The sequence below is a fragment of the Saccopteryx leptura genome, chromosome X (genome assembly GCF_036850995.1).
Source record: "Saccopteryx leptura isolate mSacLep1 chromosome X, mSacLep1_pri_phased_curated, whole genome shotgun sequence".
NCBI lineage: Eukaryota > Metazoa > Chordata > Mammalia > Chiroptera > Emballonuridae > Saccopteryx > Saccopteryx leptura.
Genome location: NC_089516.1, coordinates 43,417,094 through 43,436,816, shown reverse-complemented (window position 1 = coordinate 43,436,816; position 19,723 = coordinate 43,417,094). Strand labels below are relative to the sequence as shown.

Below are 19,723 nucleotides of genomic sequence, written 5' to 3'. Positions count from 1 at the left end.
ATCCACCCTGGTACCGCCCCTTGAAGGCTACGTGCACGCTCACAAGACTCCCCATTGACTCGCTGAAGCTATTATCTTCACCCTTTCTCTACGCCACCAGCGCGCGGCTCCCCATTGGCTGTTCACTGTCTCTAGCTTCCATCCCACTACCTACCTACGCAACCCTGGGATCTTCTACTTTTCGGGCCTCTGTTCGCTGCCTGCTACCCCCATCGCTTGTATACATTTCATTTTCCCCGCCGCCCAGATGTCAATATTGCTCATCTATACTTCCCCATTAGTGTTTCTACTCTCTTCATCTCAGCCCCTACACCACCCCATTCAAGCCTCCCCATTGATTCACTGATCATTCTGCCTCCTACACCACCCACTCTCGGGCATCCCTATTGGTTGCGTGCTTCTCCTGCCGCCTACGTCACCCACGCGCGGCTTCCTATTGGCTGTCTGATACACCTGTCTTCATCTCACCGCCTACGGCCCCGTGAGCCGGAGCCCACCGTGTGTGAGCTTTCCCATTGGCTGCCCGCCCCTTCAGGCCCTGCCCTCGCCGGTCCCGCCGCCGGTGCCGTCGGTGCCGCCGCCGCCGCCGATATGGCGCGTACGGCCCCTGTGGAGCCCCCGCTGCGGCCTCCTGCGCCTCCCTCGCCGGCCGCGGGCGAGCCCCGCACCTCTGTCGAGGCAGCGGCGGCCCCGCGGAGGGTACTGTTCGCCGACGAGGCCCTGGGGCTGCCGCTGGCGCAGCTGCGCCGCTACCGGCCATGGGGTGGGCCTGGGGCGGGCAAGATGGCGGCGGTGGCCGGGCAAGATGGCGACGGCGGCGGGGCTGATGAGGACGACGATGGCGAGGATGGGGATGAAGGGGAGGAGGAAGAGGAAGCTTGCCTTGAGCCCTCACCGCTGTGCCCCGTCCCCGCTGGCGGGGGTTTTTACTTGGTGCCCACATTTTCTCTGCCGCCTGCACCGGGCCGTCTGGAGCGCTTGGGGCGCGTCATGGTGGAGCTGGAGGCGCTGCTGCCGCCTCCCGGAGCGGTCCCCGGGGGTGCCGGGGTGTGGGTGCCTGGGGGGCGCCCGCCGGTGCTGCGCGGGTTGGTGCGCGTGCTGAACCGCTCTTTCGAGAAGGCGGTGCACGTGCGGGCCTCACACGACGGCTGGGCTTCCTTCTGCGACCACCCAGCGCGCTATGTCCCGCGCAACCCGCCGGGGGCAGGAGCGGGAGGACCAGGAACTAGAGATCCCATCCTGGATCCAGGCCTTGGCCTGGTCTCTGGCCAGGCGTCCTCCTCGCCCGACGACGGCGGCCGCACTGACCGCTTTGCCTTCCAGCTGCCCTTTGCTGAGGGCGCGGGCGATGGGGCGCGCCTGGACTTCGTGGTGCGCTATGAGACCCCCGAGGGCACTTTCTGGGCCAACAACAACGGCCGCAACTACACAGTCCTGCTCCGGATCGCTCCCGCTCCCACACCCACTGATGCTGAAGGGCTGCCCCAGCAGCAGCAGCTGCCGCAGCTGGAGTCACAGCCTGAGTCCCAGGGTCCCGTGGAGGCTGAGGCCAGGCAGCTGAAGAGCTGCATGAAGCCGGTGAGGCGCAGGTAATGTCTGCCAGCGCCACCTCCGCCAAGGCAGGGCTGTGTCTAGGATGGAGGACAAGCATCCTGATCCAGGAACCCTTTAGGCCTCCTCTCCAGGACAGGAAAGAGGGTGCATTCAGTCAGTTAGTCAAAGAGTAATGGAGGCCAAATATTACTGGGATTTTATTCACTTATTGAATTCCACTGTAAAGCCCTGGACAAGACAGACATCTTTCCTGCCCTCAAGGATCATATAGGCTTCAATGGGAGACAGCTGGAAAAAACAAGTAGATAAGAGACAGGGATAAGGTTAGCTGCTGAGAGGAAAGTAAAATTGAGTAAAGGGAGAAAGTTTGGGAGGGAATAGCTGTTTTAGAGAGGGTGTTCAGGGAGGGCCTTTGAGAATCAGCCCAGGATGATGATAAAAATTGTGCACAAAGATGGAGGGAGAGAGTCTGTAGAAAAGGAAGTGGAGGATTTTTCTGAGAATGTGCCACTTAAACTGAGCCCTGAATGATAGAGAGGAGCAGTTATGCACACATGGGAGCAAAGATGTTCTAGGCAGCAAGTGCAAAGGTCCTGAGGTGGGAATGCACTTGGTGTGAATGATAGGCAGTGTGATGGAGTGGAGAGAACTGCAGTGACATGGTAGAGTGGACCAGGGGCCTTTCCATTTGGGAGGCAGGGAATCTGATCCCCATTTGACAGAGCAGGAAACCAGGTATTCATAGAGAAACTTGTTTAGGAAGTGATGGCACCTGGCCTTTCTGTTTTGGCCATGACTAACCTTGAAGCCTGTGCACTCTCTTTACTGTTATGCTCTAATCCAGTCTGAGGCCTCCTGCGGAGGTGAGTGGCTGAGTCCATGCTCTCTCAGAGAAGCATTGGCTCTGGAAGAGCCAGAGTCAGATGGGCCTGGACTTGAAGCTTTTGTCCTTTGTTCTTGCCATACTAACTGTGACTATTCAGGGCCTGGGAGAAAGAACCAGTTAACCCCAGGAAGCCCTGAAACAAGATTCTCCTAGGTTTTCTCTGAGTTCGTTTTTTTTTGTTTTTTTTTTTTTAAGAGGGAGAGAAACATCGATTTGTTGTTCCACTTACTTATGCATTCATTGGTTGATTCTTGTATGTGCCTGACCAGGACTGAATAGGCAACCTGGCATATTGGAACAACATACTAACCAACTGAGCTATCTGGCTAGGGCAAGCTCTGAGTTCTTCAAGGGTGGCAGATAGGCTTAATTTTGGGGGGATCACTTTAGTCTAGCCTGGGATAAGTAGATTCTCCATGCACACATGGGAAATCTATACATTTCCCTGGTGGAGAGAAGAATGGGAATGGGAAAGTGCTTTTTGGACCTTGTATATATTGCTGCACCAAGATGTTTGTGGTCCTGGCAAGTCCTTAAGTTATGAGTGGTTCAGAACGGTTTAGCTCAGTTGGTGGGCAGATTTGCCTGGGTACTTAAGCAAGGAGGCAAGCACCCACTTACTGATCCTGTGAGCCCCATAGTAACCTGAGCCTTAGTCTAAGGGGTACAGGCAGCATGGCTTTCCTTGCAGTGTTAATGTGGATTCTAGCATCGGTGCCTGAGTTCAAATCCCAGATGTGCCATCTACATTGGCCTTGTAACCTTGGCCGGCTGCATTGTGCCTCAGGTACTCTCATCTGTAAAACATACAATTATAATACCTACTTCACAGGAGACAAGTAAAAAGCACTCAGAACTTAGCCTGACTCATAGTAGTGCCATATAGGTGTTAGCTAGTATTAGTACTTAGGGAATCACACATACAGTTTCTTGGATTCTTTTCCCAAACTCTGCTCTGCCTGTCACCAGCTGTGTGGCCTTGCCTCAATGTTCTCATCTGCTAAAGGGGAGTGACGGTTACTTTGTGTGGTTGGACTGGACACAGCAAACATGGGCAAGGTAACTGAAGCATGGTGGTAGCTGCAAAAGATAACAGTGGCTGGCATGTACTGATATCGGTGCTAAGAGCTTTGAGTCCGTTCTGTCCTGAGTCCTGCTATGCATGCTGTGTGCTTTTGGTGCTATTGTGCTCATTTAATAGAGGGGGGGAAAGGTAGCTCAGAGGTAAGCCAGCTCATTCAACTTCATTCAGCTAGTAAGTGATAGGACCAGGGAGGAGATGCTAGGGGCATTTTTTTTTAAATAGCCCCTCTTGAAGGCCTGTTAGGATTCAGGACAAATTCTGCCTTTTGCTCCTGGTGTTCCCAGCATGTTATACTTTGCTCTTCCTTTTTCTTTCGTTTTTTTTTATTGATGAATTGCTGCTTTAAGTGTACTGATCTTAATTGTAGGGCTCAGTGGATTTTTACATATCGATGTCCTTGTGTAATCATCACCCAGAGCCAAGATACTGAGCTGTTCCAGTTTCTCAGAACCACCTTTTCCTAAGTCTTCATCCCAGCGGCTGTTGTGGGAGACCAGTCTGTAAGACGCAACAGTTTGGGTAACGGAGTTTGGTCATTTAGAGTGTGAAAGGAAGGGAACAGAAGTCAAAACTCGCAGGGCCAAGGTGGGTGGAGAGGGTGTTTTTCTTTTAAAATACATGGGTGGTTTTAAGGAGAAATGAAGCAGCCCGTTTAGACAATTGTTTTGGTATCTGGCCCCAGGTTTGTGGTTCCTAACATGACTTATGATATTATTTTAAGTGGGCAGATGGCTTTTTGATAGCTTCTTTATCTTTTGATCTCAGCTCTTGCAAAGGGACGGTTGGTGCTCATTGCAAGATCAGCGATAAGATTTTCTTTGTAGGTTGGTGGCTTTCTTGGCGAGTACATTTCAACTTATTATTGTTTGAAAATCTGTGTGCTGCGGGTGACTTGGAGCACCGTTAAAGAACAATTACCTCCTGAGACCCAGCCTTTTTGGAAATGGTGGAGGATCTTAGGAGATAGCCTTAACCTGCTGGAGCCCTGTTGTAGAGATCTTCCCATTCACAAAGTGTTGGCTGCAGGCCTATCGTGCACTGGGTGCAGCCACATCAGGTAGAAGCATGGGAGAAGTCAAAAGTAGCCATTGGGATACAGCTCAGAAACCAAAATGGCTGCATCCCCTGAGTTGCTAGACCAGGCATTATCCCTTAGGTTTAGAGATGATCCATCAGCAAGCATTTATTGAGGGCCTACTATGTGCTGGGCACAGTGCTAGGTTCAAACAGGGGAAAAGATACAAACTGCTACTGAGGTGTCAGAGGGCTTGTGGTAGACTTGGGTGGAAAGTGACAGGTACAGAGGGCTTGTCATTTGAGACCTGGCAGAGGTCTAGGCACTTGGCTATTTGCATACCAAGTGTCATTTAATCCTTTAGTATTCCTGGTGAGATAAACTGTTTTATCCCTTTTTCCTGGCTGAGTAAACTGAGATTCCCAGAGTTCAAAGTCCCAGGGCTGGTGTGGGAGGAGCCCTCCTGGTCTGCCTTGGTTTAACATCTTTAGGAGGTGTCCTGATTCTCTTAAAAACAAAGACCAAGAAAGCCTCAGCATGGACGTCATGTACCCCCTGCCCTCTCCCCAAATCTGGCCTCCATGGCTACTAGCCTCACTTCATACCATCCTCTGCCTTCTTAGCTCCGATCACCATGGTCTTTCCAAGGTGCCTTGCCTCTTCCTGCCTCAGGGCCTTTGCCCTGCTGTTTCCATCACTGGGAATGTTGGTCCTGTGCCCCTTGCATTCTCCTCGTTTTGATCCTTTAGTTCTAAAGAGTGCTTCCTCTGGGAAGTCTGTTCATTCCAATCTCTTCAGGCCCTGGTCTTTACATAGTGCCCATCAGTCAAGCAGGTAAACCCTGTTAGAGAATGCCATGTAGTAGAGCAGAGGAGTATCATCACAAATTCAGGATCATTTTCCACTCTGCCTGGCAGTCCTATTTTTCTGATCCATTCTTGTCTCCCTGATGTGATTCTTTCAAATGTTCTTTACCTCCTGACTTCACTTTCTGCTTCAAAAAACCAAACAAGCCATAAGAATGGAATTCCCCACGACTTGCAGCCCCCATGCCTGCACACTGATTTCTCTGTTAGTGTTACAGGGGAGGAGGGGGCCCTTTCTTCCCTCAGGCCATGTCCTCCACTCATACTCTGGGTTCCATTTTCTGTCATTTTCTCCAGAACTTGACATAATCGGTTTCCCTTTTTCTCCCTGTAGCTTTTTCTTTGCTCTCCTCACCTGATCCTGTATCAGCCTTTATACATGCCAGCATCTCTACTGTCTTAAAAATCTGTCCTTTGATCCCACCTCTGTTCACACTGCTCCTGGCCAGCACCTAATCATCCTTCCTTCATTGCTGCCCCTGCTCTAAAGAGTTGCTTACACTTGCTTTGGCCCACTACATCTGTCAGATTCCATAGGTGGGGTTTTGGTTTTCTTCTTGAAGCGATTGAGCACTTCTACTTAAAACACTTTCTTCGCTTGCCTTGGGACCGCGCTCTGCTGCTTTCCCTTCTAACTCCCCGGCCCTTGTTTTTCTCCTTGGCCCTCCTCCCCTTTTTGCCCTCATATATTCAAACTCGGTGTCTCCATTTAGGTGGTGTCCCAAAGATGCCTCAAACTCCTCACTCTCCACGCAGTGTTCTGAGCAGCTTCTCAATCCCCTTCCCCTCCCTTGTTTTCCTTGTAAGCATCCTAAGCTCTGACCTGTAGTCTGGCCCAGGGTCCCTTTGTTCTAGGACTTCTTTCCTTTTCTGAAGGCACTGACCTCAGTTTGTAGTTAGACCTTTATTAGGGGATTATTGGATGACCTTCTCTGCCCTGCTAGACTGTAAACTCCGTGAGGGGTAGGGATATGGTCCACTTTTATTCACCTCTGTATTCCTTCAGGGCCTGCCGTGGTGCCTGGCACTTAACAGGTGCTCAATAAATGTTTGTTGAAAGAATGAGTGTGAGTATTTTTTTTGATGCCTTCCTTTACAGTAAATTATAAGCTTCCTAGTCGGGTTTGCTTACCATTGTGTCTCCAGGATCTGTCACTGGGCGGATGCACAGTAAGGTCTCAATGACTTTTTAGGTGCACCTGTAGCTGAATGGATGGGAACCCAACCTATTACCAAGTTGGCAGCCTTAGGGGAAACCAGAACAATCAAAGTTGAAACTGGATGGGCTAGGGGTCATCTTGGTTGGAGAGTGAAGACTTAATGTGAAAGCGATCCTTTTTTATTCCACAGAAAACTGGTAAGGTATCATAGTTAGGGACATGGGCCTGAGGCTACATGCTACAAAAGTGGCAGACCTGGGATTTGTGCTGGGGACGTCCTGCTCTAGTGCCCCAGTTTTTAACTGCTCTATCAGGTTAGGTGACGTGTCTTACCAGCTGGGCAATGCTGGCCAAGTTACTTTTCCTTTTCAGAGCCTCAGTTTCCCTTGGTGGGAAAGTGGAGGGGATTACTGTCAAACACTTTACAGGCCGTTTCCCCATATTTCCTCACTCCAGCTCTCTGAGGTAGGTAATTCTATTCCCCCTTCACAGATGAAGAAACTGAGGCATAAAGACGTTCAGTAACTTGTTCCAGGTCACACAGCTGGTATGTGGCAGAGCTGGGTTGATTCAAAATTACATGTCATGCCCCTTTGTTGAGATGTTAAATCAATTTATTGGACTCCAACAAACACATAGCATAGGAAATAATCAGTGCATCACAACATCATAATAAAGGTAAGTGTTGTCTCTCAATTACATGTATGCATTATATGTACACATGCATGGGGTGTGCTGGATTATGATGTACAATGTATTTCTTATTGCGGGCCACTGCCAAATGAATGAAGTTACTGCTCTAAAAGAAGCTGATAGCACAAGAAACTTACCTCCACCCTGTTGGATTGCCCTGAAATCACAGCATTGACTCTGCGAGACTAGCTAGGAGAGACAGGGCAGTGCTCCCATAACTTGGTGGCTTTCACAGCCTCTTTCAAACCCTGTGCTTTTCAGAAAGCAGATGGCTCAGGGTAACGGATTCTGAGTATCACAGGGCAGGTTTCTGAATTCTGAAGCCACCTGTCTCCACCCTCCTCAGTAGCCTTCTCTTTAGGTTGACTACACGAGAGCTGGGCTCCTGCTGAGCTCTCCTTTGGGTTTCAGTGCATGATCTGCTTCGGGGTGGCCAAGTTCTTTGGAAACAAGTGTTGTGAGGGCTCACGGAGGACTTGGGTGGTGTTGATGGCAGTGATGACTGAAAGTCTGCTTTGCTCTTTCCCGTGGGGGTTGTAAGCCTTTATCTGCTTGCTCACTGAAGATTTGATTTACTTTTTCATTTTGTCTTGGCCGGCCGAGGCTGGGATGATGGCACTTCTTTCTGAAATCTAACCCCCCTGGTTTCTCGGTGCCATATGAGGTCAGCGGCCATTGAGTTTCCTGGGGATGGTGAGAATTTCCATGCCCAGGAGACTGGTGTGCAGGCCCCTTCTAGGCTGCACTGTTGACTAGTTCTTGCCAGCAAACAAAGGATGCATGTCCAAGATGTCCCTAGGCCTCTGTGTTCCAGCCCACTGTTGCTCATTGCCCCTGAGGAGATAACCATGTGGCATTTGTGGGGCTGGTGCCAAAAAAGCAGGTTTCCTTCTCGAAAATTAGCACACTGGAGGTACAGTTTTGTTCTTAATCTCTTTTCTCTCCATTTTTCTAAGAACACCTCTTCTCTGTTACTGATCAGTGAGTCAGTCTACATTCGTACTCCATTTGTCTCATCATCCTTTAGATTGAAGTCATAGCTGCCCTCAAATGTTTACTATAAAAGACAGTTCAAGGATATTTAGGTTTTCCTTTTATTTATTTAGTTTTTAAACTTAACAGTCTTTTTTTTTTAATTTTAGTGGAGAGGGAGAGGGACAGACAGGGACGGACAGGCAGGAAAGGAGAGAGATGAGAAGCATCAATTCTTCATTGCAGCAACCTAGTTCATTGATTGCTTTCTCCTATGTGCCTTGACTGGGGGACTATAGCAGAGTGACCTTGGGCTTCATGCCAGCCAGCCACCTTTGTGCTCAAGCCAGTGACCATGGAGTCATGTCTATGATATCACGCTCAAGCGAGCGATCCTACGCTCAAGCTGGGACCTCAGCATTTTGAACCTGGGTCCACTGCATTTCAGGCCAATACTCTTCACTGCACCACCGCCTGTAAGTTACAGAAACACTGTCTTCAAAATGGAGCCCTCTTTGGGTGTTATCAGTTTGGCGTGTAGTTAGTGAAGGTCGAGACACTGCTCCTTGAGCCTTAGTTTGGATCTTGGGGCTGGCTGAATTGCTTGACCAGATTTTTGCCCCTCTTCTTACACTCTGTCTATGGAGCTCCTTGTCTGGGGGCTGAAGGATTTGTTTTGTATTTTTTTCTCCATCTGAACTGGAGTTCTTTTCCTGCTGATTGGCTGTGTCTTGAATCTTCCTGTTCCCCGCTCCGCCCTTCTCTCTCACATACATCTAGGACTCTGGAGTGGCTTTTAGAAGCCTGGTGGTTTTGTACGTCAGCTCTGGGCCAAATGGCAGGGGACAGCTTGACTAGTCCTGCCCCTGGAAGTGAGTCCGTCTGTGTCTTTTTAAAAATGTTTTTTATTGATTGATTTTACAGAGAAAGGGGATGGGGGAGTGAGAAGTACCAACTTCTAGTTGCTTTATTTTAGTTGTTCATTGCTTGATTGTCATTTGTGCCTTGACCTGACAAGCCCAGGGTTTTGAACTTGTGAGTTCAATGTTCCAGGTTGATGCTCTATCTACTGCCTCACCACAGGTCAGATGTTTGTGGATCTTCTTGAAGAGGCTTGCTTTGGAAGATGCTAGGAAGATGACATTTTCCTTAATGAAGGACTATACTAGCAAAATAAGCATAAGTCATGTCGGGTCACAAATCCAAAGATCTGGATTTTAGAACCACTGAGGGGACTGGTGCAGGACCAAGCTGATATGTTTTTGCTCCAAAGTCCCCTTTCTTATCCATGACAGGCAGGGATTGATAAGCCCACAGGCAGTGGGCTTCTGGCATCACCCACTCCAGGCCCTGTAGTAGTCTCAGCCAAAGATCTCTGGTGGGACACATGAGCCCTAGTTCATGGAGAAAGACAGTTCCTTCCGGAGTTTCCAAACTCTGCACCCATGTGTATAGTTCAAGTTTCTTCACTGAGGGTGCTAATAAAAAGTAGTTCTTGCAGCCACTTCTGTGTTGGGTGGTTTCCTAGCTACATGTCCCATGAAGGCAGGAAAGCTGGGAATGAACATGTGGGCAAAAAGTCTAAAGAAAAGCCTGAATAAAGAAGAAGATAGGGATCTTGTTTGTTATTGATGCTTCCCTCAATCTACTCCTGGACAGGATTGGAGATAGGGTTGGGGTAAAACCCGTCTCCCCATCCAGGTAGCAGCAGTTTGTTGGTTGAGAGCAGACTTAGGAGCTTGAAGGCCAGCCTAGGTTTTGATCCTCACTGCTGACCTTCAACCATTTACTGAGCTTCCATTTTATCAGCTGTAGGATGGTAGTAATACTGCTTACTTCAGAGGATTAAAAGTACCTATCTCATAGGGTTACAGTGAGGATTTAATTAATAGTATATGTGCAACATTTATCACAGTGCCTAACACCATAGTAACTACTGTATTTGGGTCAGCTAGTGCTATTTTGTTTTTATAAAGGTAATTCATTACGTGTTTTCAAAAAATTACAACCATTTTCAGAAATGTCAACATCATCAAGTTACCACTAGGAAGCTAAAGGTCTGAGCAATTGCCTCAGCTCTTGTCAGATCTCTGCACATGTTTTAGCTAATGCTTCCCTCACTGCCCTAATCTGCAGACATTTGATACTCATTTGTGAGAATGAGAATAGTGAGTTCCCCATGATCCATGTGACCCCACCCCTTGGCAAGGACTGGATAAAATACACCTGGCTTATGCCACTCAGCTCTTGGGAAGGAGGACCAAGATGAACAATTATCTGCGGTTGATTCAGCCCCTGCTCTGTTCCGGGTCCTGGTGTCTGGCTTGATGTCCTCATTTATCTTGAATGCCCTGTGCTTGGTGTGCACATCCTGAATCCCCTGTGCTCTTTTAAGGTGAGGGGGTGAGGCTCAGGGTGGTTAGGTGCCTTGCTAGGCTGATGTGGGGATGGGCGCAGGGTTGACAGTGGGACTCAGGCCTCTGTTGCCCCAGGTGACTTCATTTTCTGCTGTCTTCTTTCCTATTCCCTAGTCACTTTCTCCCTTTTGCAGCTTCCTGTGCCGCACAGTCCTCACCTGCCCTTTCTTGGAAAAGATGGGCTTCTCCATAGCCAGGAAGATATCCTAAAGAAATGATCTGAGTTTTCATAAAACGATACCCAACAATTTCCTCTTAAGCCTGCTTTGTGAGAGTAAAATGGAGGAAGCAACCTAGCTCCTCAGTAGGATGGGACTGTTTACATCCCTTATGGTGAGCCCATGTGATAGGAGTAGTAAGCAGCTATTTCAAATGTACACAGAGGTGTATAATGGTGCTTCCTATTGTTAAATGGACAAAGTCAGCTGTGAAATTATATCTGCAGAATCCAAGTGCTTTCATAAGAGTATCTGGAATGAAATTTTCGAAAATGATAATGGTGGCTGCCTCTGCCTAATATGTCACTATTTATTGTATTTTGTAAATGTTTTACGGGTCTGTAGGACTGTTATAGTCAGGGAATAGAAGGAGGCAACAGAAGAGAAAACAGCAGCTATCAGGTGAGGGTGGGCCATCGCAGAGGCCTACAAGTTGCTGGTAGGTGGTAGAACTGCCTTCTCAGGGGATCAGATCCATGTGCTCTCTCCTCTCCCCCACAGGCCTAATGAGGAAGACCTGAGGATGAAGGGCACTGATGATAACACTCCTGCTGTGGGTAAGCAATTGGCAGGTGATAGGAGTTTCACCTTATATTTACCATTTCTTTCTTCCTCCTCCTCTCCTTTCTATACAAGTGAAGAGGCACCTCTGCCTTAGATTGTCACAGAAAGTTTCCAAGGAAAAACTGCCTATTGGTTAGAACAGAATTTTTTAAAAATTAAAATAATAGCCTGACCTGTGGTGGCGCAGTGGATAAAGCGTCGACCTGGAAATGCTGAGGTCGCCGGTTCGAAACCCTGGGCTTGCCTGGTCAAGGCACATATGGGAGTTGATGCTTCCAGCTCCTCCCCCCTGTCTCTCTCTCCTCTCTCTCTTCGTCTCTCTCTCTCTCCTCTCTAAAATGAATAAATAAAAAATAAATTAAAAAAAAAAAGAATCAACATTAAATTAAAAAAAAAAATTAAAATAATATATTGATTGATTTGAGAGAAACATCGATCCACTCCTGCATGTGCTCTGACTGGGGACCGAACCGGGAACCACTGCACATAGGGAAGGTGCTCTAATGGAGCCATCCCCCCAGGGCTTAAATATATTTTTTTAATTGGTGGTGGGGGCGGGGAGAGAAGCATTCATTTTGTTGTCACACTTTGTTGTGCATTCATTGGTTGCTTCCTGTATGTGCCCTGACTGGAGATCAAACCCATAACCTTGATGTTTTGGGATGATGCTCTAAGTGGACAGGGTATAGAACAGATTTTCTTTTAACTTTTAAAATACTTAATTCAGGCCCTGGCCAGTTGGCTCAGTGGTAGAGCGTCGGCCTGGCGTGTGGAAGTCCCGGGTTCGATTCCCGGCCAGGGTACACAGGAGAGGCGCCCATTTGCTTCTCCACCCCTCCCCCTCTCCTTCCTCTCTGTCTCTCTCTTACCCTCCCACAGCCGAGGCTCCATTGGAGCAAAAGATGGCCGGGCACTGGGTATAGCTCCTTGGCCTCTGCCCCAGGCGCTAGAGTGGCTCTGGTCGCGGCAGAGCGACGCCCCGGAGGGGCAGAGCATCGCCCCCTGGTGGGCGTGCCGGGTAGATCCCGGTGGGGCACATGCGGGAGTCTGACTGCCTCCCCGTTTCCAACTTCAGAAAAATACAAAAAAAAAACATAAAAAATACTTCATTCATTTAAGAGAGGTGGGAAGAGAGAGAGAGAGAGAGAGAAGAGGGGAGGAGCAGGAAGCATCAACTCCCATACGTGCCTTGACCTGGCAAGCCCAGAGTTTTGAACTAGTGACCTCAGCATTCCAGGTCAATGCTTTATCCACTGTGCCAACACAGGCTGGGCTCTTTATTCTTTTTTAAAAATTATTTTTAATTTATTGTGTTGACATGGTTTCAAGTGCCCCACTCAGTATTACCCCGCAAGCCCTCTAGAACAGATTTTCGTAACCAAAACCAGGCCTGTATGGACACCTGCCTCACTCCCAACACTACCCTTCTCTTCTCTCCCACAGAGTGTCTTGATGTCCAGGAGTCAGTGGGTCCCTTGGTGGCCCCCACCCCTCTCCGTCCGTGGCCACAGATGACACTTCAGGTAAACAGGCTCCGGAAGCTTCTGGGTTGATGGCCCAATGGGAGGCAGGGTGATGGGGGCTGACTTGCTCTGGGTCCCCCCTAGGTTGGAGGGAGATTCCCCCAAATCAGTACCTGATGGTGGAGGAGTAGAATGCAGTTATTTATCTGAGTTTATCTTAATCTCATTCATTAACTTAGCTAATATTTACTGAACGCTTGCTCTGTGCAAAGCACACTTAGGGAGAGAAAGAAGAGAGAAAGAAGTGGGGAGGACAAGGTTGCTACTTTATATTTTAATTAAAAATTTTTTTTTGTGGGAGAGGGAGAGAAGAGAGAGAGAGAGTCAGGGAGGGGGAAAGATGAGAAGCATCAACTCCTAGTTGCAACACTTTGGTTCATTAATTGTTTCTGCTATGTGCCTTGACCAGGGTGGTGGTGGGGGGGCTCTAGCCGAGTCAGTGACCCCTTGCTCAAGCCAGTGACCATGGGATCATGTTGTTCCACGCTCAAGCCAGAGACCCTGTGCTCAGGCTGGTGAGCCTGCTCTCAAGCTGGAGACCTCAGGGTTTTTGAACCTGGGACCTCAGCGTCCCAGGTTGATGCTCTATCCACTGTGCACCATCAGTCAGATGCAACTTTAGATTTTAGAGTGGCTAGGGAAGGCCTTAGTGCGGGGGTGGGGAACCTATGGCTCACGAGTCAGATGTGGCTCTTTTGATGGCTGCATCTGGCTTGCTGAAAAATCTTTAATAAAAAAAATAATGTTAAAAATATAAAACATTCTTCTGTATTACAATCCATTCATTTCCTACCGCTCATGTTCATGGTTGCGGGTGGTTGGAGCCAATCACAGCTGTCCTCCAGGACAACACCAGATTTTTATTGGATAATGCATAACGTACACGGGTTGTTGTACGGCTCTCATGGAATTACATTTTAAAATATGTGGCGTTCATGTCTCTCTCAGCCAAGAAGGTTCCCGACCCCTGCTTTAGTGCTAAATGAAATTTGAGCAAAGATCTGAAAAAGGTGAGAGAGCGAGCCACGTGGACAACTAGGGAAAGAACATCCCAGCCAAGTGCAAAGTCCTGGAGCAGGGCCATGACTAATGTGTGTGAGGAACAGCGTGGAGCAGTGAGTGAGGGGAGGAGATGACATTTGAGAGATGGTAGGGACAGACTGTACCGTGCCTGGTGGCCCATGGGAAAGACTCAGGCTTCTACTCTGACAAAGGAGCCATGGGAGGGCTGAGCTGAGAACGGCCAAGATCTGACTTAAGATTTAGTAGGCTCCCTCTGGCTGCTGTGAGGGAACTGAACTGTAGGGGTGGGGGCAGAGGCAGGGGGACTATGAGGAGGAGGCTACTACAGCAGTCCAGGTAGCAGTGCTGGTGCTGGCAGCAACGTAGAGAGATTCCGATGTTTGCTAATGTGTGTGTGTTAACTTTTTATTACAAAAACTTTCAAGTATAGGTAGAAGTAAAGAGACTAGTATAATGAACCGACATATGCCCATCACCCAGCTTTAACAAATTTCAACACATGCTTATTCCTATTTGTTCTTTTAAACATTTATTTATTTATTTATTTATTTATTTATTTTACAGAAAGAGAGAGTCAGAGGAATAGATAGGGACAGACAGATGGGAGCAGAGACAGATGATGAGAAGCATCAATCATCAGTTTTTTGTTGCAACACCTTAGTTGTTCATTGATTGCTTTCTCGTATGTGCCTTAACCATGGGCCTTCAGCAGACTGAGTAACCCCTTGCTTGAGCCAGCGACCTTGAGTCCAAGCTGGTGAGCTTTTGCGCAAACCAGATGAGCCCTTGCTCAAGCTGGCGACTTCGGGGTCTCGAACCTGGGACTTCTGCATCCCAGTCCAACGCTCTATCCACTGCGCCACCGCCTGGTCAGGTCATTCCTATTTGTTTATCTCCCATCCATCCCCTCTCTCATTCTCTATGGAATTATTTTGGGAAAAATCCAGACATAATCCTATCCATAAAGACTTCAGTTTGTATCTCATTAAATTAATAACTCTTTTAAAAAACACAGTGCCATCATCCCACTTTAGAAAATTATCAATAATTCCTAAGTATTATCAAATGTCTGGTCAGTGTTCAAATTTTCTTATCTCATAAGTATTTTAGGATCCAAACAAAGTCAACACATTGCATTTGGTTGATGGATTGATGTGTTGTTTTAAATTTTTAAATCTCCCTCACTTTTCTCATATTTTGTTCAAGAAACCTTATTTGTCCTGTAGAGTTTTCCATAGTCTGGATATGGCTGATTGCATCCATGTGGAAACACATTTCTTACTCAATTTTTTATTAATTTATTAATTCTAATCCACTATTAATTTATTAGACTATTAATTTTATTACATTAATTTATTTGCTATACTCTATTATTATTAAATTAACTTAACTAGAATTGATTCTGTTTAATTCTCTTATTCCCACTTTGTTTATTAGCTGGAATTCTTCTCTACAGAAAAACTTTCCCACATCAACTGTCTGGCTACCTTGACAGTGTATATCTTGAAGGTATATAGTTTATATAGAAAAGCTGTATAAATACTCACTTTTCCCCTTTTTATTTATCAGTTTTCAGAAGAAATCAACTTCTTGAAACGTGACCAAATAAAGGATTTTTGGTTTTGGTATATCATTTTTAACTCATGAATTTTAAACATATTTGAGGAGTTTCAATCCATTATCCCTATTTTTTTGATGTTTAAATTAAACTGCCTCTGGCCAGTGGAAGCTTATTTAGATTGGCTCCAGAGTCCTTTTGACCCATACTCATCAGTCTTTGAGCATTTCTTCACCTTGTGCTATGGCAGTATGTCCCAGACTCATCTGGTATTTTACTCACCCCAAACCTAGAAACAGCCATTTACTCCTTTTAGTGGAGAATGGTATTTAGATATGGCACTAAGTTGGTTTTTTGCTACTAGATTTGCTACTGTTTCTTGGCCTTGACAAAAGACAGAGCTATGCCTGACCTATGGTGGCGCAGTGGATAAGGTGTCGGCCTGGAAACACTGAGGTCACTGGTTCAAAACCCTGCACTTGTCTGGTCAAGGCACATATGACAGTTGATGCTTCCTGCTCCTCTCTCTCTCTCTCTCTCTCTCTCTCTCTTTCTCTCTCTCTCTCTCTTTCTCTCTCTCTCTCTCACTCTGTCTCCTCTCTAGAAAAAATGAATAAATTTAAAAAAAGACAGAGCTAGGAAATATATGTATATATTTTAGAGAGACAGACAGGAAGGGAGAGATAGAGTGAGGAGAGAGATGAGAAGCACCAGCTCGTAGTTGTGTCACTTTAATTGTTCATTGATTGCTTCTCATATGTGCCTTGACCAGGGGGCTCCAGCTGGCGAGCCTGCACTCAAGCTGGCAACCTCAGAGTTTTGAACCTGGGTCCTTAAGCATCCCAGATTGATGCTCTATCCACTGTGCCACCACCAGTCAGGCAGGGAATAATTTTTTAAAAGAAAAATATACATAAATTTATATTGAAGTTCTGGATATGTTTTGGAGGCCAATCAACAGTCTTTACTTATAGTCATGAACCTCAGCTTTAACATCTGGAGAAAGCCCCCTTTTACTCTATCTAATTTTGTCATTTTAATAGAGATGGCAGTCTTTGGAATTTAGAGAATTATATAGACGACTCTTTAAGGAGTTTTTATTTGGAAGCACCTATGGGGCTGGATATGGGCTGTTACCAGTTCTTACTGTCTGCTTGTTCCATCCCCTGCTCTACTTCATTTTCTTTCCTTTCTCTCCCAGGTTGCTGAAGTTACAGTGACTGGCAAACCACCAGAGGAAGGTGATGTCCCCAGAAGCAGCCTGCCTGCGGCTTTCACAGAGCTCCCCCAGACACCGACCATCAGGATCCACCCCTCCTCCTTTCTCTGTGGCCTGGGTGGCTCCCCCAGGGACCAGGCCTCGGGGCCTGATGCAAGTGAGGGGGCAGCTGGGCCTCTCCTGAATCCTAGTCAGCAACAGGTGGAGGCTGCGTGGGAAGTGTCGAGCGAGAACGGAAGGGGCCGAAAGGACCCCATGGTCGGGGCTATTATGGACGAGCCCCCTGGGGGTTTGGCGGTCATGAGTGGGTTGGAGGAGCTGCTTGGCGAGGACACCATTGACCAGGAGCTGGAGCAGCTCTACCTGTCCCACTTGAGCCGTTTGCGGGCCGCTGTGGCTGCAGGTGGGGCAGGAAGTGGTGGGGAGGGCTCCACAGATGGGGGGGTATCCCCCAGCCATCCCCTGGGCATACTCACGGACCGTGACCTGATCTTGAAGTGGCCTGGCCCTGAGCGGGCCCTGAACAGTGCCCTGGCGGAGGAGATCACACTGCACTATGCCCGGCTGGGGCGTGGTGTGGAGCTCATCAAGGACACTGAGGACCCTGATGAGGAGGGGGAGGGTGAAGAGGGGCTCTCCATGATACCCTCCAGCCCAGAAGGGGGCACCCCCAAGGAGTCGCCTCCGGAAATCCTCTCTGGGGCCCGTTCTGTGGCAGCCACTATGGGAGATGTGTGGCTCCCATGGGCCGAGGGCTCAGGACGTGACAGCCCTGTGGTTTTAGGTAGAGAGGGTCAGTTCACTACAGCTCCAGAGAAGGAGACGTGCAAGGACACTGACTCTTTGCACACGAACAGGGTGATATCTGGGGTGACTGGGTTCCTGGGAGGGACAGAATCCCAGACGGAGTTTACTACTAAGTGGGCAGACAGCTTGATTCCTATATCTGGCAAGGAGCCAGCAGCCCCTGTCCTGCAGGGACCAAGCCTCACCCATCTTGATACCTCGGGGGCTGAAGTCTGTCCCAGCCTGGTTAGGCCCCATGTGATTTCAAAGGATGAAGAGTGTTCAGGCCTAAGCCTTGAGTCCACAAAGAGGTCTCCCACCCTAGCAGCCCCTGCAGAATGTGTGTGTGTGTTGCCTCCCCAACTCTGGGGGCCCTTGACCCAGACTCTGGGGGTCCTGGCTGGTCTGGTGGTGGTACCTGTGGCTCTGAACAGTGGTATGTCCCTCCTGGTGCTTGCACTGTGCCTCTCTCTGGCCTGGTTCTCATAGGAGCTGCTTGTGGGACCAGCAACAACGTGTCCCTCTCTCTGGGGTCTGGGGAGCAGCCCCTGCACCACCCCCAGAGGGTTCAGATGGGATGTGGACCTATACAGTGAGGGGCTCCTTTGCTTCTGAGAATACTCGACTGGAGAGAGGCCTCCCCATCCCTGAGCTCTCCCGACAGCACAGGGTTCCTGTGCAGGGAACAGTGGAGAGCAGCAGGGGACGGGTAGATAGTGGGAATGAGACCTTTCAGAATGGAACTGGGCATGTCTCCCCCCCCAACCCCGAGCCCGTATTTATTTTTGTATAATTCTCTGGACGAGGGAGAGTAGTCGTGAGCTGGTCTTGGGGCACAATTATCCAGAGATATATTTATTAACAGCCAACCTGTGCAACCTGCTGGAGCTTTATTTTTAATTTAATTTATATAGAGTACCTATTATTATATGCCACAATAGAGCTCTATGAGAAATGATGTGTCTTGCTGTGCAGTCTTCTCCTATTTGGGAATGAGCGTGCAGGCTGGTCATATGGGAGGACCACAGTGGGACGTGGGACTTGGGGTGTGGGAGACGTGGTCATGCCTGCTGCTCAATGTGTCCTCAATATGTCCTTGAGGATCTGTGTTGCTTTACCTTATTGTTGTGATACATGTGGTCTGGTGGTTTCTGGGGGGGCAGGTCGTTTGGTCATTTCCACCTTCTGTCAGGGAGGGAAAAAGAGTAACAGCCACATGAGGGTTTGCTGTCACACACGTGGTTAAAGTGGTGGATGTGGTCAGCTGTGGATGTGGGGATATTGGTTGTGAATCAGCCGCAAGACTTTGAAGTTACTTTAAAAAAAATAAAAAAACTACCAACAAAAAAACAGCCTTAGACACCAGCACGGAGACCCTTCTGCCCAGAAGATTGGGAAGGCCACAGAAAGGACAGAGGCGTTAGTGTGCTGTAAAAAATTCATACCAGAGTTGCTGTCCACAGAAATTGCATTTCTAACAAAACAGGAAACCCAGAAGCATTGAAAGAAAGGATAGATATATTTACTACATGCAAAATAAAAACTCTGCATAGCAAAATGAACACTATATATTTATTTACTTTTCTTCACAGCAAAACTTTATACTAACTTTCTTCAGTTATTTTCCTCCAGGACTCTAGTGCTTTTCTGAAACATCTGCAATCAGATTTTTTGCTTAACCACTTCATAAAAAGTGCTGAGGTCACTGGTTGTTATCCCAATGGTCCAGTCTCATACCTCATCTTATTTGATCCATTGGTAGCATTTGACACAGTTGATCATCTCAACCTTGAAATCCTTTCTTCACTTGATTTCCAAGACACCACACTCCCCTCCTTTTCCTCTTAGCTCACCTGCCACTCTTCTAGAACAGTTCTTGGCACATGTAGGTGCTCAACCAACACCCACTGAATGAAATAACCGAAAGAGCAAACATGTATGTGGGGAACTGTAGAGAGATGGCTGGAGAATTTAGTTGGTCACTCAGTGATTATAAGCTCAGTTCCATTCCACAAGACACCTCTGCTCTCTGAAGACAGATGAAGGAGCTCCCAGTGTATGGGGGAGAGAGACAAAGAATTACAGTGGAGCGTGGTTAGAACAGTGATGGGGACATTGGGCTGTGGGACCCCAGGATTGATGCTCAACCTAGTGTGGGGACTCTAGAAGCTTTAGGGCACATGGT

At 48.0% G+C, this 19,723-nt stretch overlaps 1 protein-coding gene across 2 annotated transcripts; it reads left to right on the top strand.

The window, feature by feature from the left end:
- The first annotated feature begins 561 nt into the window (after window positions 1-561).
- On the top strand, window positions 562-19,066 carry PPP1R3F (protein phosphatase 1 regulatory subunit 3F). Of its 2 annotated transcripts, none has more exons than XM_066356837.1 (4): window positions 562-1,589; window positions 11,367-11,422; window positions 12,873-12,952; window positions 16,735-19,065. In XM_066356837.1, exons 1-4 carry the CDS (start codon window positions 592-594, stop codon window positions 18,025-18,027), a joined length of 2,427 nt encoding a protein of 808 aa, XP_066212934.1. In that variant the 5' UTR covers window positions 562-591; the 3' UTR covers window positions 18,028-19,065. The 2 variants fall into 2 exon arrangements, with proteins under 2 accessions (XP_066212934.1, XP_066212935.1); XM_066356838.1 differs by lacking the exon at window positions 562-1,589 and adding an exon at window positions 10,535-10,625 and having other exon boundaries at window positions 16,735-19,066.
- Window positions 19,067-19,723: the final 657 nt, after the last annotated feature.